This window comes from Myxocyprinus asiaticus, chromosome 16 (genome assembly GCF_019703515.2).
Source record: "Myxocyprinus asiaticus isolate MX2 ecotype Aquarium Trade chromosome 16, UBuf_Myxa_2, whole genome shotgun sequence".
Taxonomy (NCBI): Eukaryota; Metazoa; Chordata; class Actinopteri; order Cypriniformes; family Catostomidae; genus Myxocyprinus; species Myxocyprinus asiaticus.
Window position 1 is genome coordinate 19,915,113 of NC_059359.1, and position 23,672 is coordinate 19,938,784.

General features: G+C 36.5%; 1 protein-coding gene across 3 annotated transcripts in view; it reads left to right on the forward strand.

Annotated features, from left to right (window-relative positions):
- Positions 1-488: 488 nt before the first annotated feature.
- Positions 489-23,672, forward strand: part of LOC127454511 (lamin-A-like) — a 33,330-nt gene continuing 10,146 nt past the window's right edge. Inside the window, exons 1-5 of one of the 3 annotated variants that reach the window (XM_051721801.1) lie at positions 582-600; positions 3,108-3,219; positions 4,176-4,548; positions 22,318-22,474; positions 22,802-22,927. In XM_051721801.1, the coding sequence (XP_051577761.1) occupies positions 4,202-4,548; positions 22,318-22,474; positions 22,802-22,927 (630 nt within the window). In that variant the 5' untranslated portion in view covers positions 582-600; positions 3,108-3,219; positions 4,176-4,201. Of the gene's footprint in view, positions 601-2,658; positions 3,220-4,175; positions 4,549-22,317; positions 22,475-22,801; positions 22,928-23,672 lie in introns of those variants that run through there. The other 2 variants (XM_051721802.1, XM_051721800.1) reach the window with 2 other exon arrangements.

The following is a 23,672-nucleotide window of genomic DNA, read 5'->3' on the forward strand; positions in this document are numbered from 1 at the left end:
TGCTCAAAGTATTGAATAAAAGGGTGCCAATAATTGTGCCACACAATTATTTTTGACAAATATATATATATATATATATATATATATATATATATATATATATATATATATATATTATAAAACTTGAGTTGTGTTTGCAATTATTTGATATCCATTAGAGGATATATTTTTTGCGAATATTTAGAATGAAAGATCAAAAGTATAAACAATAAAGACATATTTTTTGCTCATATTTACCAAGGGTGCCAATATTTTTGGCCACCACTATATAAATATACTTGAGGAAAATTTGATGTGATCTAGGAGTTTTATTCAGCTTCACAGTGAAAGCGATTGAAGAGTCTGTAAAGCTTTCCCTCACAGCCTCGTTTTCATTCACGTCAAAAACTGGTGCTAATGTGAATACTGGTATTGCTTAGCTAGCAACTGTATTTTGGTAAAACTGTGGATGGCTTTGTAAGAATAATATGAACTCATTGCATGCTTAGGAAATGGCCACTAGAGGGCGTTTCACAGTCCATCTGCGCATTGCCTGGCGAGTGAGTCAGGAGAGAATGGTGGACGCCTGCAAACATTTCCCGATCTGGGGAAACGAAAACTGTGAGTCACTATTTCCCTGTGCTCTAACATTTCATCTGCTGCCGTGGTTACTCTGGTCCATAGCAACGGTATTTTGTGGGGTGTTTATGAAGAGAGAGAGAGATTTGCATCTTAATTCTTTATGCATGACTCAACAGTTTTAACAACCTGTAATCTTACTCATATATGCTGTCTGAGTCAAGGGCATTATCTTCTTTAAAACTGAATTAGTAATTTGTTAGGCAGTAGAATATGTTTTGTGTGGTGTATTTTGAAATAAAGGTTACATGTATTAATCATAGTGTTCTTGATTACATTTTATATCAAATGAAAATTATATAAATACAACATATTTTAATTTTTGGCAGTGTAACATGACCCGAGTGAGTGTGTCTGAAATCCATGCTGTGAAACATGCAGGTTGGCTCCTTAGAACTTGCCATGTCTTGTAATTTGCTGCATCTGTCCCAATTTCTCTCTACACTTTGAGCTCTGAGTATGCATGTTCTTACAAAAGAGCAGGCTGCAGTGTGTCAGTGTGGCTCCTGACTTTATCTTTCAACCGTTGCCCCATATTTTTGAGAGTACTTAGGGTGGAGAGACATTTACACTGGGGAATTTCATTGTTGTGTTGGAATGCAGATTGTTTGTGTGTGATAATCAAAGGCAGAGGGATGGCAGAGAAAAGGGGACTAGAACAGGAGTTTACAGAGACAAAGAAGTAGAACGAAAGAGAAGAATAGAGACATTTAGGAGAAACTGGTGAAGAAAGAAAGAGCAGGCAGAAGAGAGGGACTCATCCTGCAGTAGTACACAGCTGTCAGTGTTCTGGCTGTCAGGCCTGCCAGACTGTGTAGTTACTGGCATCTAATGGGGCTTTTCCTTTGATTCGCCACTGTGGCTGGCTGCTCTGTGCTTTTCCTTCTAGCTGTCTCTCATGCCAGCCTGCCTCACGTTGCTTTTTCCAGAACACTTTTGAACATAGTGATTAAAATAAGATTAATATTACTTAATAACTAAATTATTAACTTCACTATATAGTTGATGTGAATGCCATGCCTAATCTTTTAAAACCGTAGTCCAATGCCCACTGGTGCCACGCCCTTGTGCATTTTGTACTATGGATATGCAGTACCTGACTGTATATTGATATAGGTTTCCCACGGTCATTGGAAACCTGGAAATATCAGGGAATTTAAAAATTGTGATTTCCAGGCCTGGAAAAGACAAGGTAATTAAACAAACAAATAAATAAATAAAAATATATATGGTTAGTTCACCCCAAAATTAAAATTCTGCTTAAAATCCTTTAACGCCTTTTGTGTTCCACAGAAGAAAGAAAATCCTACAGGTTTGGAACACATTAGGGTGAGTAAATGATTACAGAATTTAAATTTTTGGGTAACCTATCCCTTAAATAGTTATGAAGAAGTCATAGAAAACGTATAGTGAATATAAATGACAATAGTGAATTTCTTTTTTACTGGTTATGTTCTGCATTGAAATATTTAATTGGCTATATATATATATATATATATATATATATATTTATATATATATATTTATTATTATTATTATTATTATTTATTTATTTTATTTTTTTTCTTATTGGGGAAATTTGGACACTAATAATTATAGGCTAAACGTTTAAATCTATACATTTTAAGGATTGGTACCTGACACACAGTACAAAATTAAAACTTACCCAGAAATGTCTCAATAAAATGATTGTTTAAATAATAAAAGTTATCTTGAATGACAGAAAAAGCCAGGGAGATGTCATGGAAATTCATTGGTAAAAATGTGAGGACTCTGCATTAAGGTGAGAACTGTGAAGGGTCAATCTCTGCTATCATGCCCTCTGCAAAAGCAAGGACTAAAGCTAGTATACACTAGGGAGTGGAGATGACTAGTTAGTACTATTTAAATGAATTGGAGGGTAACCTTCCTTCCCAAAAAGGATTTTTCTCAGCTACTCTGTTTTTTTTTTTTTTTTTTTTAAGACACCTGATTGGACAATTCATTTTTAGTATGCCACCCCTTCGAATATAATATAAATATACCAGACTGGGTTTTAATACAAGACGTGCTGTGTGTCCTCTAAAGAGGTTGCCTTGCTCATGCAACGGGGATGGATGGATGTATCCTGAATTTCTGTGAAAGAAGGATGATGGAAGTTTTTTGTCTGGCTGAGGCATTTGGAACTTCAGAGAACTATTTGATCTAGCTTGGATTATGTGGAAATATTGATTTTATTTTTTATGTATTGATTTTTTCCCCCATGATAGATAGATAGATGGATGGATAGATGGATAGATAGATATATATGAGGGAAATATGTTTGGTGGAGATTATATAATAAAAACAGAAACAGTAAGGAGAGAAGAGTCAGGAGTCAATGGAGCTGCAGTAAGTAGTCTATTCCCTTGTGTGGTCTTACTGAGTCAGACCTGACTAGCTCCACCCTTCCTTGCACTTCTCCTCCTCTCTCTCCCTCATCCTGTGAAAGGAGGGTTGAACGTCAGCAGGAGTTTGTGCCAGACGCTGTGAGCACGATTCAGACCAAACATTCACACTGCAGAGTTTCCACAGGACACAGCAGCTCCAGGAACCTTCTCTAACTCAAACTCACTCAATCAGGTCAGTTAACTAGGCATATTAGTGTGTCTTGACTAGCAGTTGTGGATAGTGCAGATTATGAATGCTCTGTGCCCAAATCTTTTTTAAGTTGTGTTTTTCATAGCTTTTTTTAGTATTGTAAAGGGAGAGACACATAACTGCTCTGTAGTTGTGCTGAGGGGCAGTGTCACATGGAGCTCAGCACATTATGTGGGGAATTACCTTCACAGTCCAAAACAAATACTTATGTATCTATGAGAACTTCTGTGGTTGCTATTATATCATGCATGTCTATGTCAATCATGTGTGGAGTGTATCAAAGAGTGTGTCTGGATAGTTTATCCAGGATATATTGCAGTGAATATAGAAACAAAATCTAGATTAGTCAAAGATTAGTCTATTCAGGAGGGGTTTGAGTTTGTCTTGGAGATGTGAAGTGAATGTGTATTCTGAAGTGTGTACTGAACATACTTGGATTAGATCAGACGTTGGGCGTGGCAGAAACGGTAAGACATAAATTGCGAGAGAGGGATGGTGGATAGACTGATGAACAGAGGGAGGGAACATCTGGGAGGGTTGTAGTTGAAAATATGCATGTATTTATCATCATAAATGAGTTTATAAACCAGTTTTAAACTGTCTGATTGTGACTGTAAAAGATGCCTGAACATATCACCTCTAAAACATGTCTATTCTATTCTATTCTATTCTATTCTCCCTTTCCTATTCTGTTATATTCTGTCCTGTCATGTCCAACTCTCTTTTCTTTGTTCTATTCTGTTCTGTCCTATTCAACTCTCTTTTTTCTGTCCTATTCTATTCTCTGTCATGTTCTGTTCTATTCTTTTCTACTCTCTTTTCCCTATTCTATTCTATCTATTCTCTTTTCTCTGTCCTATTCTGTTCTGTCCTGTCTTACTCTCTTCTCTCTGTCCTATTCTACCCCTTTCTATTCTATTCTATTACTCCCTGTACAGTTGTAGGTCAGTAGTACAAGTCATCTATGGAGACTCCAGGACAGAAACGAACCAGCCGTGGAGGGGCAAGCAGCATCCAGTCCCCCACCCGCATCACCCGACTGCAGGAGAAAGAGGATCTGAGCAACCTGAATGACCGTTTGGCAGTTTACATCGATAAGGTGCGCTCTCTAGAGGTGGAGAATGCAGGTCTGCGTCTACGCATCACTGAGTCGGAGACTGAGATCAGCCGAGAGCTGGGCGGCATGAAAGCAGCGTATGAGGCTGAGCTGGCAGATGCCAGGAAGACTCTGGACTCCGTGGCCAAAGAACGAGCCAGACTACAGCTGGAGCTCAGCAAGGTACGAGAGGACTACAAGGAGCTGAAGGCAAGGTATGTGTGCAGATCGTGGTCCAACATTCACACAGCAAACACCATGACATCACGATTAGCAATCATGTGAAAAAAATACTGTAGCATTTTAGATCAAATCAAAATTCAGGGTACCTGGTGTTATGGAAACATGAAAATGTCAGAGAATTTTAAAAATGAGATTTCTTGGCCCGGAGAAGTCATGAAAATTAATAAATTTTTCAAAGTTTATGGAAAAGTCATGGACATATCTATTGTGAATATAAGTATTTCTAGTTATAGTTAAAATTATTTTTAAAAATACCTTTCCAGTAATCACGAAATCACCAACTGGAAAAGTCAAGGGAATGTCATGAAAAGGCTATCTAAATTCATTGGTCAAAAAGTGTGGAGACCCAGGGGCCTGGGTAGCTCAGCAAGTAAAGACACTGGCTACCACCTCTAGAGTTAATGAGTTTGAATCCCAGGGTGTGCTGAGTGACTCCAGCCAGGTCTCCTAAGTAACCAAATTGGCCCAGTTGTTAGGGAGGGTAGAGTTACATGGGGTAACCTCCTCGTGGTCGCTAAAATGTGGTTCGCTTTCGGTAGGGCACACATGAGTTGTGCGTGGATGCCGCGGTGGATGGCGTGAAACATGCTATGTTTCTGTGGTAACGCGCTCAACAAGCCACGTGATAAGATGCGGGGGTTGACGGTCTCAGGAGGCAAGTGAGGCTATGGAGGCAACTGAGATTCATCCTCCACCACCCGGATTGAGGCGAGTCACTACGCCACCACGAGGACTTAGAGTGCATTCCAAATTGGGTAGTAAAAAGGGAGAGAGAAAAAAGTGTGGAGATCCTAAAACATTCTTGCAAATCAGTGCTACTCCAGTGAGTTAATCAGAATTTGGAGTTTGGGCTGTTGGAGTCTCTCACAGTATCAGCAATAAATATGACTCATTCCACTCAAAAACCTATAATATTTCCACCAGTTTCAGTTTCTGAACTGTGCTGATCTCAGGTGCATTTTGCTGATGCATTGAACCGTGACTCAGAAGAACTGCAGACAATGACAGATATTGGTGCTTGGTCTCTCTTCCTCACTGAAATGTATTTTTCACACATCCAGGAGATAAGTTTAACCCTCAGGAGCAGAGCGGTGTTGACCCCTGGGCTCACAGCCTAGTCCTCTGCTGAATTTAGCTGAACTATGACGGCACTTTACTCCCCTTTGCATCTGCTCATTCCTCCTGTCACTAAGGCTGACAGCTCAGTATTTTGGTCTGTTTGATACATATCCTGCAGTATGTTAATGGCATTAATAAGCTATTAGTCCAATAGATTATAATGTCATATTGAAATAAGAGGAATTGATTAGGGATGTGCAAAACTACATATTTTCAAAATCAACTGGTTCATGGATTTTCTGAATGATTAGTTGCCTAGTTAGTCTGAAGTAAGCTCGGTATAATTATGCTGGTTTAGGGTCCACCCAATCAAATCCATTTCTTATATGGTATTCACTTATTATGCTTTCTTGTGTTCAAACAGCACAACAGAGACAAGTTTTAAAAAGTTAATGTATTTTTATTGTCTTAAATGCGATTATTAGATGCTGAAAAAACTGTGAGATGCCAAATTTGTCTGTCTGCATGTGTACATAGACCAACAATTTAAAAATATTTGGAGTCCGTCAGTAAATTTTTTAAATTCATTGTTAATAAGTGAATTTATTAGAAAATTTGTGCTTTGATGACTGGAAAAGTTGTCTCTAAATTCATCCACAAATCTAGATAAACTCACCCACACACACTTTCTTTGGCTCATTCTTCTATATAGCATGCTTCATCTCAGGTATAAGAGGTGTGAGTGTGGGTGTGTGTGTTGTGTTTGGTTGGGAAATGTCTGTTTGGGTTTGTCACCACACCCTTTACAGTAGGTTTAGTGTGTCTGGTTCATTGAATTTACATTCCATTTTATTGCTTTCTCTTGACTTCTAAAGAAATTATGCTTTCTGTCTAAAGTTTTTCCATGATTAAAGAAGATAGATAACATCTAAATGACATGCAGGCTTAACCAATAAATTGGGAAATTGGGATTTTTATCTGCAATGGAACTGCAATGTGCAAAGATGTTAAATCATTATTTTTTTTTTCTGTGGAAACCTCCCAAAAGTGGAATGTCACAAATCTACAGAATTAAGGATGACATTGCCAGAAATATTTAATTATGGGAATTGTAGTTATCAACATATAACTCAATCATATAAGAATTGTAGTTTTCAACAAATAACATAATATATAAAAAGTGATTATTCCACATGTAGTCACATGTAACCTATAAGAATTCTCCAGCTATACTAAATTAAATATTTTGTAAAAAAAAAAAAAAAAAAAAAATTCTGATGAAATTATGTAAGAGAGATATTCAGATATAAAGAAGAAGAAAGTATAAAACATATTTTAATTACCATGCAACTCATAGGCTACTGTCTGATGGCAGTTTGCTTTTCAGATATCCGAGAAACTCGAACAGAGAAAGGTTTTTTTCAAAGCCACTGGTGATATTTATTTACATGTTTATTGTTGGGTTTGTTTGGAAGAATTGTAATGTAATTGTTACTTAGTCATGGAAATTGTTATTAGAATGTTTTCTATCCTGCTGTCTCTATGGTTGTATATATAGTCAGTGCTCATGTTTACTGTAGGTGAGAGGTGTGGTCCAATTACAAACACAGATCAAGGTCCAGGGTTCAACATGTATATAAATACACAGCCATGCAAAAGTAGTTGGGAAACAAAACTAGAACAAAAGACCCATAAATTGTGACAGCTGAGGTAGATTTCATATAAAACATACAAAGACAACATAAATTCCAGCACAAGAGTCATGTACCAGTAATATAATGATACCATTAATACAATTGTAACAGACGTGTTCATTTACTTGCCTTTATCCTATTCATTTTTTTCATCAGAGAAATCATTTTTAATGATAACTTATGAAATTTTAAAAACAGACCATGAGCTCTAAGGTTGTTAATCAGTGGAATATGCTTCACATTACATTGCATTACTGCAGTACTTATATTGCTGAAGAGAAAAGATCCACCAATCCTAGAGGTTTCCTCAATCCCCTAAACCTTAAGTATGAGCAATAGCCAAGCACTACTAATTATCAAGCACCAGTAATTAGGGGAAGGGGCCAAAATTGGATTATCTGTTTTTGTGTCCCAGTGTATCAGTAGCCCTCAGATGTCTTCCTGTAAATGTTCATCTCTCTGTGAGCTTGCAGATTGATGTACACTCATTGAAGAAGAGCTGTTTGGAAGTGTTTGGTTTCCACAGCAACCATGCAGTCCTGCCAGGGTGTGTGAGAGGGTTCTGAATAGACTGAGTGGTGACTCATGAGCTTTAAGTAACCGGGGGAAGCACTGTTTACGCTCACATTAACACCTCACTTCATGAAGAAAGGCTTATGTCCACATTGGAACAATAGTCTTATTTTATTCCTATAGGTCTAATGCAATTACTTTACCATTCAGTGCAGATGCTAGCTAACTGACGTTTTTACAGCATGATGCTATAGGATAAACCTTAAGTTCCACAATTAATGTTGTATTCTCTTGTGTAGTTCTTTGGAACACTTTTACAGTACACTGGTGCTTTTATGAGCTCAGAAACCAACACAGTGATTTGAAGAACCTATAATTTGACATTAAGAAGAACTTTTTAAATCTCCAAAAAAAAAAAACATATAGTCAACTCAAGAGTCCTATAGAATGGAAAACTGGTCCTTGATAAGAGCAAAATACTTTGCGGAACTCACTGTATGGTGCTGCAAAGAACTATTGATGAAACTTATTTTGTGCATTACATGTTACTTGCAAATGCCAGGATAGGCAGTTGAGAATGCCTAATGCTTGCTAAGCTAGGCCTAAAGCCCAAAGTAGACTTCATTTTTTACACGAATGCTTATCGTCTGCGTACATTCAAAAGCTCAACCTTTGAAACTATACTTCATTTGACTACAGTGCGCGCATACACATGAAGTTGGCGCAGGCGCGTTAGTACTGCTGTGAAATACTGGACTCTTTCTCTTAAACTGTTTAGACTCATGAAGATGTCTTTATTCCTTAAAACTTGAGCTATACAAATGCAGGTACCACTAATTAGTGCAAATAATTCCTTGGGCAAACGTATACTGCGCTTTCAGAGTACGCATGGTTAGAAAAATAGGGCCGGTCATGTTCAGTGCTGGGGCACTCTGCTGATGACAAAATTTGCGTCACTCATCCTGTTCACAGAAGACTAGCGTTCGCGTCTGACCAAAGTGTACTTTGGGATTAAGTCACCAAGAAAAAGCTCTTTACAACTACATATTAAATGGATTTTACTCTTAATATTTACAAATGTGCTCTTTGGTTTAGTTCAGGATTCCATACAATGTTCTCTATCTGTTGCATATGAACTTAGATAAATGGCAGAGTTTTAAAATTCCTCCCAGAGTTACATAAAGGAACATGTTGTAAAGTGATTACATACAAACTTTGACTACAGTTATTGTTTGGGAATTTAAATGTTCAGACTGTTGAGTTGTTGAATTGTGAGCCAGTCTGGTTCATCTAACAGAGACTGATCACTGCTTTGGCTGACAGCAGACAAGCTGTGTGTGCATCTGTGTGTGTACATTGTCAGTGTATGGTACATGTGTTTGTGACTACTGTTGAGGGCCCAAACGAAAAACATTTGGCTGTAGTGATTATGACCAGACAGAAGACTGTATTCTGTGTGTATGTGTCTCATAGTCTGAACTCTCTGGACAGGTGCAGTGTAGTAGTATGTGGTCAGTGACTTTATATGTAGAATGAGTACAGCTGGAGACTGAGCAGATGAAACACGTCTTTCAGTTCCTGCTGAAAGACCAGAATATAATCATCACTTACATTTAATTTAAAATGCTGCATATCACCTGTTTGTACATTTAGGCAGTGCAGTTGGTAATGTCAGAGGACAAGGTGATTACCTAATCTGAATTATAAATCAGCCTGGAACAAAACAGTAAATTCTAGTCTGTTTAACTAAAGACCTTTAAAGAGATCCAAAAATGAAATTAATTTTTTTCTTCTGTAGAATACAAAAAGAGGATATTTAAAAGTAAAAAGCTGCCTGCCATCTTTCTAAATGTCTCATTTTTGGTTACATGGAAGAAGAAAGAAAATAAATAAATTTGAGTGTACTATTCCTTTAAGGAAAATTGATAATCTTATCGTTTGACTCTACACATGCTTCCAGGTTTATTCCGAGTCCCCACACATGCAATCATTTATCAAATAGGCCGTGGTTGTGTAGTAATCAGTATGAACTGTATTTGTAACCATTTTTTTTTAACATAATCTAGTTCAAATACACCTTTAGAGCACTGATTCATATAATAGGCTATCAGTTACTGTAAAATTAACCAGTTGTCTTTCCAACATGCTATCCACATGCTAAGCTTCTGCATGACTTTACTGTCCTTATCTCTTTGACTTCCATAGTGTAGTCAGTGTAGTGAGGGATGCCCTTCCATTTATGAACATTTGAAACAAACTTATCAAACACAGGCTGTCATACTCCTCATTCTGTTCATTCTAAGAGCTTTAGGAAATCAAACACTTTGTTTAGAATTTTTGGACTTTAATGTAAAGCACTAAAGAATTCATTAATCATTTTAGTGGGGCAACGTTCACTGGTTTTGTGGACTGCATTTTCATAAACGTACATTGCTTTAGGACAAACAGAAGACATTTGCCAATTTTCGGGCTTAGAAAAATATTATCCTGGACTGGTGAGTCATTTCCTGCCTCCCACTCCATTATATGTTTGCCATTGACTGGCATACCTGTTCACAATTACACTAAGCACTTTAAGGTTATACTGTAAGACATGCTAAAGACATCCAAACAAAGACACTCCACCCTGCCAACAGAAACTCGCAATATTCTTAATCAGGGACTTGTTTTCCAGTAAAAATATCTAAACATCCTTAAAACAATACAGAAGCGATATGATAGATGTGGGGGAGAAACAAATCAATATTTAAGTCCTTTTTTACTATAAATTCCCCTCACTGCCCATTGTGGCGATATACACGAAGAATGTGAATCTCCAAAAACAAAAGAAGGAAGTGAAAGTGGAGATTCACAGTAAAAAGGACATAATTATTGATCTGCTTCTCACCCACACCTCATCACTTCAGAAGACATGGATTTAACCACTGGAGTCGTATGGATTAATTTTATGCTGCCTTTATATGTTTTGGGAGCTTCAAAATGTTGGTACCTATTCACTTGCATTGTGAGGACCTACAGAGCTGAGATATTCTTCAAAAAAATCTTAAGAAAGTCATACACATCTGGGATTGCAAGAGGGTAAATAAATGATAAGATCATTAAAACTTTTGGTGAGCTATTACCTTAAGACTTGTTACCAGATAATGATAATGCATCTTGAATATAACTGTACCTTTTCTTGTTTCATTGGAAGATTTTTAACTTCAAATACCACTCACTAAGTTGTGTCTTTTGCATGGAAGTCTAAAGTGATTCTAAAGTGCAAGTTGTATCTTCCTTTTGTCTTTGGATTTGCATTATCAGAGTAAACACATGGCAATGGACACTTTATCATATGCTGCTAACATGTTTCCTGAATGGCACACATGCCAAATTCAACATAGATAATGCCTCTGTTGTTGTGGCATTGTGAGTGTTGAAATGTCTACTGATGAAAGTTACACCTAATTTGTGTTGTTTTTTTTTTAAGTGTTATTCTTAAGGTGCCAGTTGACAATGAGAAAAGACTTTCTTTTATTAGGCTTTTGTCCCTTCCACCCTTTTAACTTTCTCACACTCTCACATCTCTTTATCTGCTTTAACAAAAACCTGTTTGTTTAAAAGACTTAAGGCAGATTAAATAGCATTAGGTTCACCACACCAACTGCATCTGAATAGAAATCCTTCTCTCCTTTCTCACTGAAGAAGTCATTTATTACGGAAGGAGTGTTCTCTCTCTGACTCTCCATCCCTTTCTTCTCTTGGTTTGATCACTGCCTTAGGACAGTTCTGTTTTCTATTCTATCCTCATGAAGATCAACTGTCCGAAGCATCTCATGTTAAATAGGGGAATTCTGTATTGATGTTTTAAGATCCATTCTATTCCTTAAAGGGAAAGTTCACCAAAAAATTAAAATAATTTATTCACCCTCATGTTGTTCCAAACCGATATGACTTTCCTTCTTGGAACACAAAAGCAGATGTTAGGAGGAATGTTAGCCTCAGTCACCATTCACTTTCATTGTATGGAAAAAGGATGCAATGAAAGTGAATGGTGACTGAGGTTGAAATTCTGCCTAACCTCTACTTTTGTGTTCCACTGAGGAAAGAAAAGAACAAGATGAGGGTGAGTAAATGTCTGGATTGTTTGGGTCATGTGGACTTCAAAAATACCAGTTTGTCCCATATCGGCCATACTGCCTCTCCGCCATATTTAATTATATAACTTGTATATCTTTTAAATGCATTGTCGGATTTAAAATAAAATTGGTATGTATCATCGACATCATGTCCTAAGCATACCTGAGCAATTTGGAGACAGCCTACCTTTGTGCTGATTCTAAACTCGGGATGTCTCTTTGCCATGGTTGAAATGTGTCAACAGAGTGGCACAGTGTGTAGAGTTCTGGGCTTTAGTTCCAAAGGTCTGGAGGTCTTTGTCTTGTGCTTACTGAATAGTTTACCTGCTTGCAGGTATTCTTATTGTTGTTTTTCCATTTTCTACGCAATGGGAGTTTAAGGCAGCATACATAGGAAAATGGTAATATTTGACACACTGGTTGGAGTTGTTATGAATAGCCCCAACATCAGGTTTGAGATTTCCAAGCCAAACTCCATAGCGCTTAAATTAACTTAACTGTTGCAAATATTTGTTTAATTTATTTTTTTGTGAACAATCCCTTTAACATTGTTTTAAAGAATGTATTTGCTGAGTGACTTTTTTTTTTTTTTTCTGAAGCTGGTAAATTAGTGAAACAGCTGGTCTTTCTTACATCTATTGTAAATCACTTTTTTAGTTTAAAAAAACAGGAAAACATTTAGTATTTCCAAATGTTATACTTGTACAAAATACACACATGCACATCTTGCAATACAATACTGCTAATGTGGGTACACAGCTGTTCTAAATTAAACTTTTTTTCTTTAATCTAGAACATTTGAAAAGCACAGTCTGGAAAACAATCTGTTTCATGTCATAACAGTAATAAAAAAAAAAATACAATAGAATTTTGTATATGGTATCATGGGTCATTCCAGCATGCACGTTACAGTAATTTCAGTCCGGGTAAAGGACATTCTTAGGCACAACGTGAAGCAGAGTCCTGCTTGCCCATGGTAAAATTACTGTAACGTACTTGAGTAACTTATTACTGTTATGAAACAGCGGCAACAGCAATATGATAAAAGACACCAATGTTCAATATATAGTTGCATTTATTATTACAATAATTACTGGAATAAACAGTTCTTCTGCCAAGTAATATACAGGTAGTTCATTATTCAAAATGTAGGCTGTTGTTTGCGGTTAGCCAAGCAACGTGGCATTTTGTTTATATATAATTTCTTAATGGTCATTGTACAGCAATTTTACAATCAGAATTTAGAGTCGAAACTATTTGCTTTGTAAAAATAATTTTAAAATGATGGGCAAATGAACTGCACACTAGCCTAGACATGCATACATATTTGGTTAGATAAACACCCACTTATGATTGCTTTTTCTGCTCCATATGAAGTATTTCTACTCTTAAAATGTCAAAGGTATGATACACACAGACACACGCACGCACACACAGCCAAATACACACTTTCTACACTTTCTCCCAAATGCACATGCAGAGTAGTAGTTTTTATTTGGTTGTGGTTGAATTTGAAAGGGCCCTGGACTTACTGACTCATTCGGTAACTTATGTAACTGCCATCCAAGGATTCTTAAGTTCAAACGTTGTTTTTAAGTCATTTGTTGAGTATTTAGAGTTAACCTGTGTACAGAGTTGCATTGCAAAGATCTTCCCTTCTCTTTGAATTTTGTGTAAAGCAACTAAGTGAAGTTCCATTATGACAAAAAACTCAATTATACCTGAATGCCAAACCATTTACTGTCCATTAAAAAAAATTAAAATAAAATGAAGTTTGATTAATTAGATCAAAGGTGGTATTGTAATTTTAACCGTCTGAATGCATATCAAGGATAATAATAAACGGGGCCATATTACAGAAGATTCCTATCTTAAAGACCGATGTTTGGCAGAATGTTAGGGACTGACCTCAGGTGCCTCAGTCACCTTTCACTTTCATTGCATCTTTTTTCCATGCAATGACAGGGAATTGTTGATTGAGATCGTCAGTCCCTTAGATTTTGTCTAACATTTAATTCTGTGATCCACAGAAGTCATACAGATTAGCAAAAACATGAGGGTGAGATGTTGACAGAATTTTTATATTTGATGAACTATCCCTTTAAGACTTGAAGTTCAAGTCTTAAAGGAGATCTGAGAAGTGCAAGTTAGGATCTAAACAGGATTCGATAGTTAGGATGTTTCTGTAATACAGCCACTGGTAGGCTTATAACATAAATATTCTAAATATAAAGGTGCTGAAAATTTGGTAGCATCACAAAAATGTGTTGGTAGTCACTAACTGGTTATTTGTTGTTTTCCAGTTTTCGATTTTCTAAAATGTTCAATGAATCAATGTGATTATGAAGAGAGAGAAGGAATCGTCACGTGGCAGTGCCGTGTGGCTCATAGCCGGAGCTAATTTTTGCCCATTTCCATATCCAAACCACTCATAAAGGGGGAAAACTGGAAGAGTAATACTAGACACACACAAACCATCATCTCCATCCCATTCTTAACCAAAGGCAGCTGCGTACAGGCAAACATTATATTTGGGGGGCCGGAGATGACGGTTAAAGGAATCTGGTTATGTTTGTTCAATGGAAATGTCAGTGGAAAACTGTTTAGATCATAAGGCCGGAGATCCTTTGATGCATTATGCGATTATATTAGACTGGGCTTGTATAAAGGAAGGGAGGAGAAAGAGAGGGAGAGTTACGGTAATTGGGGCTGTTCTGGTGGAGTGTACGGTCTACAGACGTAAGGGAGAGAGTGAGTCACCATCCGTGGCTCCTAAATGCAGAGCTGCCACGCTGGCAGGGCCTTTTTCTATCCTCGCTGTTATAGACCCTGAAACAAATCAGTCTTTATTAATACATATTGCACAGGTAGATTAGAAGTAGGTATTTCATTCCTGTTTACACTTAGTAACTTAATGTGTCTTTATCGATCGAATTGCTTCAGTTTCTAATTGGTTATGCACATCCCATTTACACTTGGCTTAAGGAAATTAATACAATCTACTGTTACAGTGCTATATGCAAATATATCAGAGTTTACTTACATAATCATGTTAATGCAAAATTGTGCTGCACTAAATGTGGCTCATAAAAATGAAAAACAGGAGGTGGCTAAAATTGCTTTGATAATTGCAGTACAAAAGGCAACAGCCAGAATGTGCCACATATTCTTTGTTGTCTTTAGGCTCCCAAATTTATAAAGAATCACCTAAAGAATCCCTACTCAAGGCTGTTTCGATTATAGCTGACATTAAAATGCTTGTTTGTGCATTACTGGTCTTGTTTGGTTTGGCACACGTCTTGCTATTTAATTAGGCTAGACTGAAGAAGCAAATCAATTATAAAACACTAATTTCTCTCTGAGAGAGAATGCCTTTTGCATCTGTCCTGTGCCAATGAATCAGAGATTGAGAATAATATCCTCTTTGTTTTTCGGTGCTTCAGACATGGATTGGGTACATGCCCTGATTATAAAGCCACACCCTTCTGATCCACCAATGAGATTTTCATGGCACTATCTTCACTCATCTCGGTGTGACTTGCACACAGAAAAGGTGAATATGTGGACATGCTGATTTATATTGCTAATTTGTCTTTTTTAATTGTTTATAAACTGAGAATAACTTTAGAGTACCAAAGGCATATTAGATAAGCGCCAGTTTTAAAACTGCACAACCATCTGAAACAGAATGTTGTCTATCCGAAGCATTACCTTATTTGTTAAATGACAGGTAGTGTTATAAAAATATTCCAGGCTAAATACAACTTAAAATCTATTGACAGGATCTATGATTTTGATTACAGTAGAATAATTCTTTACTTGTCCCATGGTTAAAACAACAAAAATATATGTACGGTCATGAATAATATCTATTTTTAAGTCATGCTTAGTCAAGTCTTTTCCAACTGAACAGCTGCTATGTGTACATATTCTAAACAAGATTTTGACGTTATTCACATATTTTGAAACCATTGATGTATTACGGCGGGCTAATTCTGGCTCTGCCTTGGACTTTTTGGAGCTATTTTCAGTCTGTGTTTATATTGAGAGCATATTATACGACCCTGCTAATGTCTTTTTCCTCTTCACCATACGTGTTTTCTTCTGCATGTTCCACTCGGTCTCCATGGAGACATCATGGAGACCCTATAGTCGGTGAGAGTGAGTCAGAATCGGCTCAACAATTAAAAGGGAAATGTTTATTTGCTGTCCAGTAGAAAAATGGGAAATCCCTTTATGAGACATTTCTGTTTTAAGATTGACTCACACGTGTGCTCCACCCATACAGACTCGGTGGAAAGTAGAAGTGTCAGTCACATTTACGTCAAAAACGATGAATCGGTGTATTGTGGAGCTGAATGGAGGAGGGGGCAGGGCTTGGAGTTTGATGATATGGATTTGATTGCACCAGTCTGTATTTACGCTGTAATTTAATTTAGTAAACTGGAACAATTAGTCATACAGGGAACACAATTTCGCTTTGCATGTAACAACTACTCAGAACACCTTAGCAACTGCATAACAACACATTGACAACTGCCCACAACGCCCTAGCATTCTTTATATAAAAATTTAGTTCTTAAAAATATTGTTCCATCTTAGAGTGGCCAGGTTTGAATGTTGCATTATTTTTTAATTTAAAGCACATATAACTATTATTATATGAGCTACTCCAGTGTTAAATAAATCCCCCAACAAATTCCAGTCTTGAGGCTTTAAACACACATTGGGCTGAAACTTTGTCCAGTTATAAAATCAAAACAGTCATAAAATTTTGATTGAAGTTACTTCAGGTATGCAACATTTTTAGTAAAATATATCATATGCATATTGTTTTTTGCTTGAGCTACAAGCTCGTTTAGAGCAGATTGATGGAGTGTCATGCAATACAGTAAATTGTATGGTTAACTTTGTGCTTTTTATGTTTTTACTTGTTACAATGTGCTTTGAATGCCTACAGTAATTTTTCCTCTTAAAACCTCCAGCTGTTGCATGAGACTACTGTCTGTTTCGGTCAGTTATATGACCCAACATTTAGAGAATGCACTTATAAAAAAGACTGTTAGTCTGTACAGGTGATTGGTTTGTTAGTAATGAGGGAATGAGTATGTGTGTACAAGTTCTGTAGGTCCTTACAATGCAAGTAAACAGGCACCAAATTTTTGAAGGGCCAAAAAGCATATAAAGGCAGCGTAAAAGTAATCCATACAACTCCAGTGGTTAAATCCATATCTTCAGAAGCGATATGATATGTGAGGGTGTGAAACAGATCAATATTTAAGTCCTTTTTTTTTTTTTATGATCAATCCCCACAGTCTTTTGTTTTTGGCAGTTTGCATGCTTTGTGCATATCGCCACCTACTGGGCAAGGTGGAGAATTTATAGTAAAAAAAAAGACTTAAATATTGATTTGTTTCTCACCCACACCTTTCATATCACTTCTGAAGATATATATATATTTAACAACTGGAGTCTTATGGGTTACTTTTATGCTGCCTTCATGTGCTTTTTGGAACTTCAAAATTTTGGTACCCATTTACTTACATTGTATTGACCTACAGAGCTGAGATATTCTTTTAAAATCTTCATTTGGGTTCAGCAGAAGAATGAAATTCATATACATCTGAGATGGCATGAGGGTAAATGATGAGAGAATTTTCAAAGCTGGGTGCATGTAAAAGGGAAAGTATATATTTTAGGTGCTGTGATTGGCCACCATCTTTACATTTAACCTTTTATCTAGTTAATTTTAAATAGTCCTGCTGTGTTTCAAGTAAGTTTTTAGATGTACAACATTCCATTTAGTTTCTCGAATAAGATAATGTCATAAAAGCTGCATGCATAATAATTATATAATAATTACTGTTTAAAATAATTTTAAAAGGAGTATAGCAATTACATAAATGGCTAATCAGAAATGAATGGCTAATCAGCAGTTTTTTAAAGTTTAAATTCTGTGGGAAAATCTGTGTCTGCTTTTAACTTTAACGATTTCAAACTGAGGGATTTGGCTGCAGTGGGTTTTGGCTACACTTAGTTCACAGAAACTGGTTGTTGGGGAAACCCCATTTTTTCCATTTTTAGTCGACGTTTTCCTCAAACATGGCAACACAATCCATATTTCTACCTTAAGTTATGAGACTAAGCCACTTTGCCATGGTAACCCTTCAGCAAACTTTTCAGAGGGCTTTTTGTGGGTTTCATTTTCATCACAGAAGAAGACAAAGATAGCTGTGATTCAGCTTGAGGCTGACCTTATACATTCCTCTCCTCCTCTCTTTCTCCCTCGCCAGCTCTTATTGTGCCTGAAATGTTTCCACTGGATTCAAGATGCCAAGCATCTTGCGCTAGTTTTGTTCATGGTTTTCAAGGATAAGCGCATGTAACACAACCTCTTCATGTTCCTAATTTGCACCAAAATGTCATAGTATTTGATTGGACGCACAGCATTTGGTGTCAACTCCCTTTTAAAGGGGTCATTTTTTTTATTTTTTATAATTTTATTGTCTTTATTTATTGTCTAAGTAAAGTTTTATTTTTATTTTTTTATACCGTCCTGTCTCTGGCCCTCTGTCTGAAACGTGGTTTTGGCCAAAACTTATGATTGGCTAACATTGTGCAGCCCCTCAAATACAGCCATATTTGAAACTCAAAAGGAAGAGAATAAACACAAGCCCCTCAACATTTAAAAAATAAACTTCAGGATTTACACAACACACATCCAACACATTGCATCCAAATATATTAAACGTTTCACTCAAGCACAACTGTTAACACTCAGCACCATAAACTATCAAACAGTTATGGCATTTGGAATATTTATGAATGAAACTGGTTACTTATGGTTTTGCAGTCTGGTCCAATAGTGTTTTTAACTTCCCATTCCTTCAATAACATTTCCTTTGCAAAGCTTAAATCATATTATGACTGGTGCACATTATAAGGTGCACATCACCAGAAACACATCAAAACAGTCAGTGACATCCATCCAGTGTATGTTTACATACATCAGCAATTAAAAATAGCACAGATGGGTGCAAGAACGCATCATGGACGAGTTTGTTCTCAAAATAGCAAGAGGCAGAGCAGCTTTTCTGAGTTGTAACTTGACACTCAAGTGGCATCTTTTAAAAGTGGCGCAAAATACATGGCAACAATCAAAGACGTTTGTGTAGTACGTGTTTATATACAAAAATAATTCTACAATAGTCCAGATGGGTCCCTTTTTGTTTTCAGCAATAGTTAGCCACACTAGGCCTGTCTGTCCTGTGTTCCCTCTCTCTATTTACAATATGAACTGAGCGTTAATAGGCGGGGCCATGGGTGCAGTGACGTATGTTGTGGGATGTGTAAATGCAAATTAGCAGTGTCACGTGACATCATGAACACACAGATTACAAAACAAGATGTTTCAGCAGGGTAGTGACTATAAATGGTCTTTTTAGAGTGGTGAGGAAGATTTGAGTTCTGAAATGTACAGTTTTTATATATAATATATATATATATATATAGTGCAGTTACCTCTTATATGTCTAAATATCAAGGAACATTTTAATCTAGTGTTTTTTTTCTATCCCGTACATGACCCTATCAGAACAGACCCGACCCACATTGAAACGGTTGAGAACCACTAACGTAAAGCACTTTGCTCCCATCATTCAAAGCTCCAGTGCATTGAACATAATAACCCAACTTTGAACACGTCTGGGCTGTCCAGTCAACAACAAGGAGAATTTGACTTACTGAGATAGAGGTGATATAAACATGCGTTCTCCTATTGTGTACTTTAAAAAGCCTCTGGTTGGTGTGACTTCCTGTTGAGAGATCCTGGAGATGCTGGGAATTAACCAAACAAAAAACAGACCTAATACAGTGGCAGACAAAAATGAAATGATGAATAATATAACAAGATAATAGAAACAGCATACAACCAAACAAGGGAATGGGCCACTGAAATGAATTCAGCTATAAACACTGAGTCACCCATTAAAACAAACAGATCAATTGAAATTTTAATGTTTCCCCCAAATGTACTCTTCAGCAGATGGTTGTGTAATCAGAATAAGTACAGAATAAAACAGGTATACACTGAGTGTTGACAGGAATGACTTGATTTCTAATTACCAAATACATTTAACAGAAGAGTGCAGTGTTCCAGTGGACTGTGAGGTTGTGTTTCTGGTTGTGCGTGTATGCCATTGGCTTCACAAAAATATGCCCAGCCACGCACCGTATACACACCTTCACTGTAACTCGTCTAGACTCCAGTTGCACATTCTCGTCTGTCTGTGTCCATTAAAACAACTTTTAGCAGGCAGAAGTATTTTTTCCACATAAATGCTGTACCCTGATGAGGAACAATGACTGTTTTTTCTTTCTGTAAAGCAAACAACTGAAGTATCCAGATTGATTTTTGAAGCAGTTTTATTTTCAATTCCAGACGTAATGACATAGTGACACAAACAACCTCTTAAATATCTAACCTGAATTTTCCCTTCAGAAAAGATTTTTCCATATTTTTGCATGAAATGTCTGTGGTGTAACTACAATTTCAGCAACCAGTTCCTTTATTATTTTACAAGGAAGTTGCTTTTACATACACTTGCACCTTCTTCTTTATCCTATAAAACCTTAGGAAAAATATATGCAGATGTCTATATAATGCAGTCTTTTGTTGAATAGATATCGAGTTATTAGTAATGTAGTTTTGTCCATTAGAGGACTTTATCTCAGTCAGGAAATTTGCCTTGCATACATTTAATATATTTTTTCAGGTTTCCAGCCTCATGATGTTTTATTGCTGATATGTAGCTGGAAAGAGAAGAATGTGACTTAAGAATCTGAGCCTCTGTTGTTTTGAATGTGAAGTTGGTTGAATTGCTTCTCTCAGGAAAGAGGCCCCATGGGAGCCTAGAAGCAGTTCTACATGTTTTCTAGCATCTTTCTTGAATCTGTTTGCAAAAAACAAGAAGTTAAAGTCTAAATAAAGACTAAATTGTCTGTAAATTCACAACCCAATAAACCAACATCTGTTAAATTGATAGTTCACCCAAAAATGAAATCATTTAATGAAGTCATCATTTACTCACCCTCATTTTTCTGAAACTTACTTTCTTCCATTGAACACAAAAGGAGATACAGTCTCAGTCACCATTCCATTTCAGAGCATATTTTTCCATATAATAAAAGCAAATGGTTACATAGGCTGTAATTTAGTCTAACATCTCCTTTTGTTTTCCAAGGAAGAGAGAAAGTAATATAGGTAAACAACAACATGAGGGGCAGTAAATTAATTTTCATTTTTCAGTGTACTATCCCTTTAAAGGCCAATCACACATGCTGCATTTGAGTTGTGTGTGTGGGAAGTGTGTTTTAGGGACTAAAGTTTGGCAAAGTAGTAATTTTTTCAAGCCCTGGTTGGTCATCAATCACACCAATAATCGTGAGCAGCTATTTTACAAGCCTTTTGAAATGTAATCTGGGCATGCACAGAAAATACCTCTAAACTATAAAGTGTTATAAAAGAAAAGATGTCTTTTAGGGAATTATACTGCATGTCTCTGTGATACATTGAAGCATAATGATATGTTTGGGGAGGATAAGAAACTAAAGATGATGACCGCAGTTCTTAGGTTTGTCTGTCATTTTAGCCTGTAAATGTAGGCCTTGTTATCCTTCTGTTTTTTGAAATTGCAAACCTACTGTAAATCTGACTTTGCCTCAATTCAGTCCCTGCTGTAATAAAACTATTAGTCATCTTTTATTTTATTGATTTGTTTACCAAACCATTCTCACGTTCTGTGTTTTATTAAGGTTTTGTTTAGTTCCTTCTGCATTTCCAAACAAACAGCCCTGCAGTCATGCACATATGTTTTAAATTTGCTGTTGGAGGCCCAAATCCTGCTCTGGTTTAGGAGAGGGCTCTTAAGGTTATTGTTTACAGATTTTAAAGGGTCCTGGGTTTTGGTACAAAATGAGTTCATGCAAAATTCTGGGCAGAGTGATGTTAATTTGCATTGGACTGCTTTGCTACTTGCCAGACATTTTGACTTATGTTTATGTCTCTGAATCAGTCTAATATTTTACGATCTTAGATTAGTAGTGACAGTTCAAAACTTGATCCTAGATCTAATCCTCCACTGTGGTGCTTTAACTCTGGCCTTGGTGCAAAATTACCATAGTTGTTTCCAATGTGACTCACATTTTCTGAAATATGAAGCTCTCTACACATACCGCAACATGCATGAAGGGGTATATTAATCTACCTATAGGTATCTAATTTAGATAATTGTATTCGTCTGTGTGTATACGTAAAACAAAATGCTCTAACGCTGTCTCTGTATGTTTATGACTATAGGAATGGGAAGAAAGAGTCGGATCTGGAATCAGCTCTGGCCAGGCTGAAGGATCTGGAAGCTCTGCTGAACTCCAAGGATGCTTCACTCTCCACAGCACTGGGGGAGAAGAGATCGCTGGACATTGAAGTCAGAGACTTGAAAGCCCAACTGGCCAAGGTGATGACTCTAAAAAAGCTTTTTAAATTGTTAAAGATCTGGAATGGTAATCAAAATGTTAGAGAACCCCACAAGGAGTAATCCGTGAGCTATCATTATTGAGCAGTTGATGGATGCACTTCACTCCAGGTTGCTCTAGATGGACTGTACCTCTAATGAGTGTCACTTAGGATAAAGGCATTACTAAATGACTGCTTACTCACCAAAATAAATTAAGATTCAGCTTTAATTGTATCCAGTTGTCAATGCAGTAGGAATGTATGCATTTTTATTTCATTTGAGTGTTTCTGAAAAAGTCAGAGATTAAAGTGAATATTTGTGTTGCAGCTGGAAGGCAGTCTTAAAGATGCTAAGAAGCAACTTCAGGATGAAATGCTAAGACGTGTGGACGCTGAGAACCGCATCCAGACCCTGAAGGAGGAGCTGGAATTCCAGAAGAACATCTATTCTGAGGTCTCACACTCATATCTACCTACAGTACATTGAGCACTCCTTTAAATTACGCTTTCCATGAATAGGCAACAAAATAGGATGTGAAACATAAAAAACGTTGTTTTTTTTGTTTTTTTTTTTAAAGAATTGGTCAGTGAAAAGAGGTTCTTAGAAATTGTCCTTGATCTTCATGGTTGGTTGGTTGGTTGGATGAGCTTGATGAATGCATACAATACAACAATATTTGTAAGAGTGTGTAAGGAATGAGATTATTTATTTGGCTTCCTGTCATGCTCTAGAAAGGGTTCAAATAAGGTTACTTCTTGGGTGGCACAATTTTAAGGAATATTACATTTTTGTAATGGGGGAAATCATGCAGGAGACATTTTAGATATGTTTTTGCCAATTAAATTAAATTAATTATTAAAATAATATTGGTAGCACTTTACAGTAAGGTTCTATTTGTTAACATTAGTAAATGCAGAAGGTATCATGAACTTACAATGAAAAATATATTTTATAGTGTGTATTAATTTTGGTTAATGTTAATTTATAAAAAATACAATTGTTCATTATTAGGTCATGTTAGTTAATATTTCATTAACTAATGTTAACATATGGAACTTTTAATATTAAAAGTGTACTATTTTTGGCTGAAATTAACATTGACCAAGATTAATAAGTGCTGAAAAATTGTTGTTCATTGTTCATGTTAACTAATGTATTTAACTAATGTTAACAAATACAACCTGCAAAGTGCTACCAT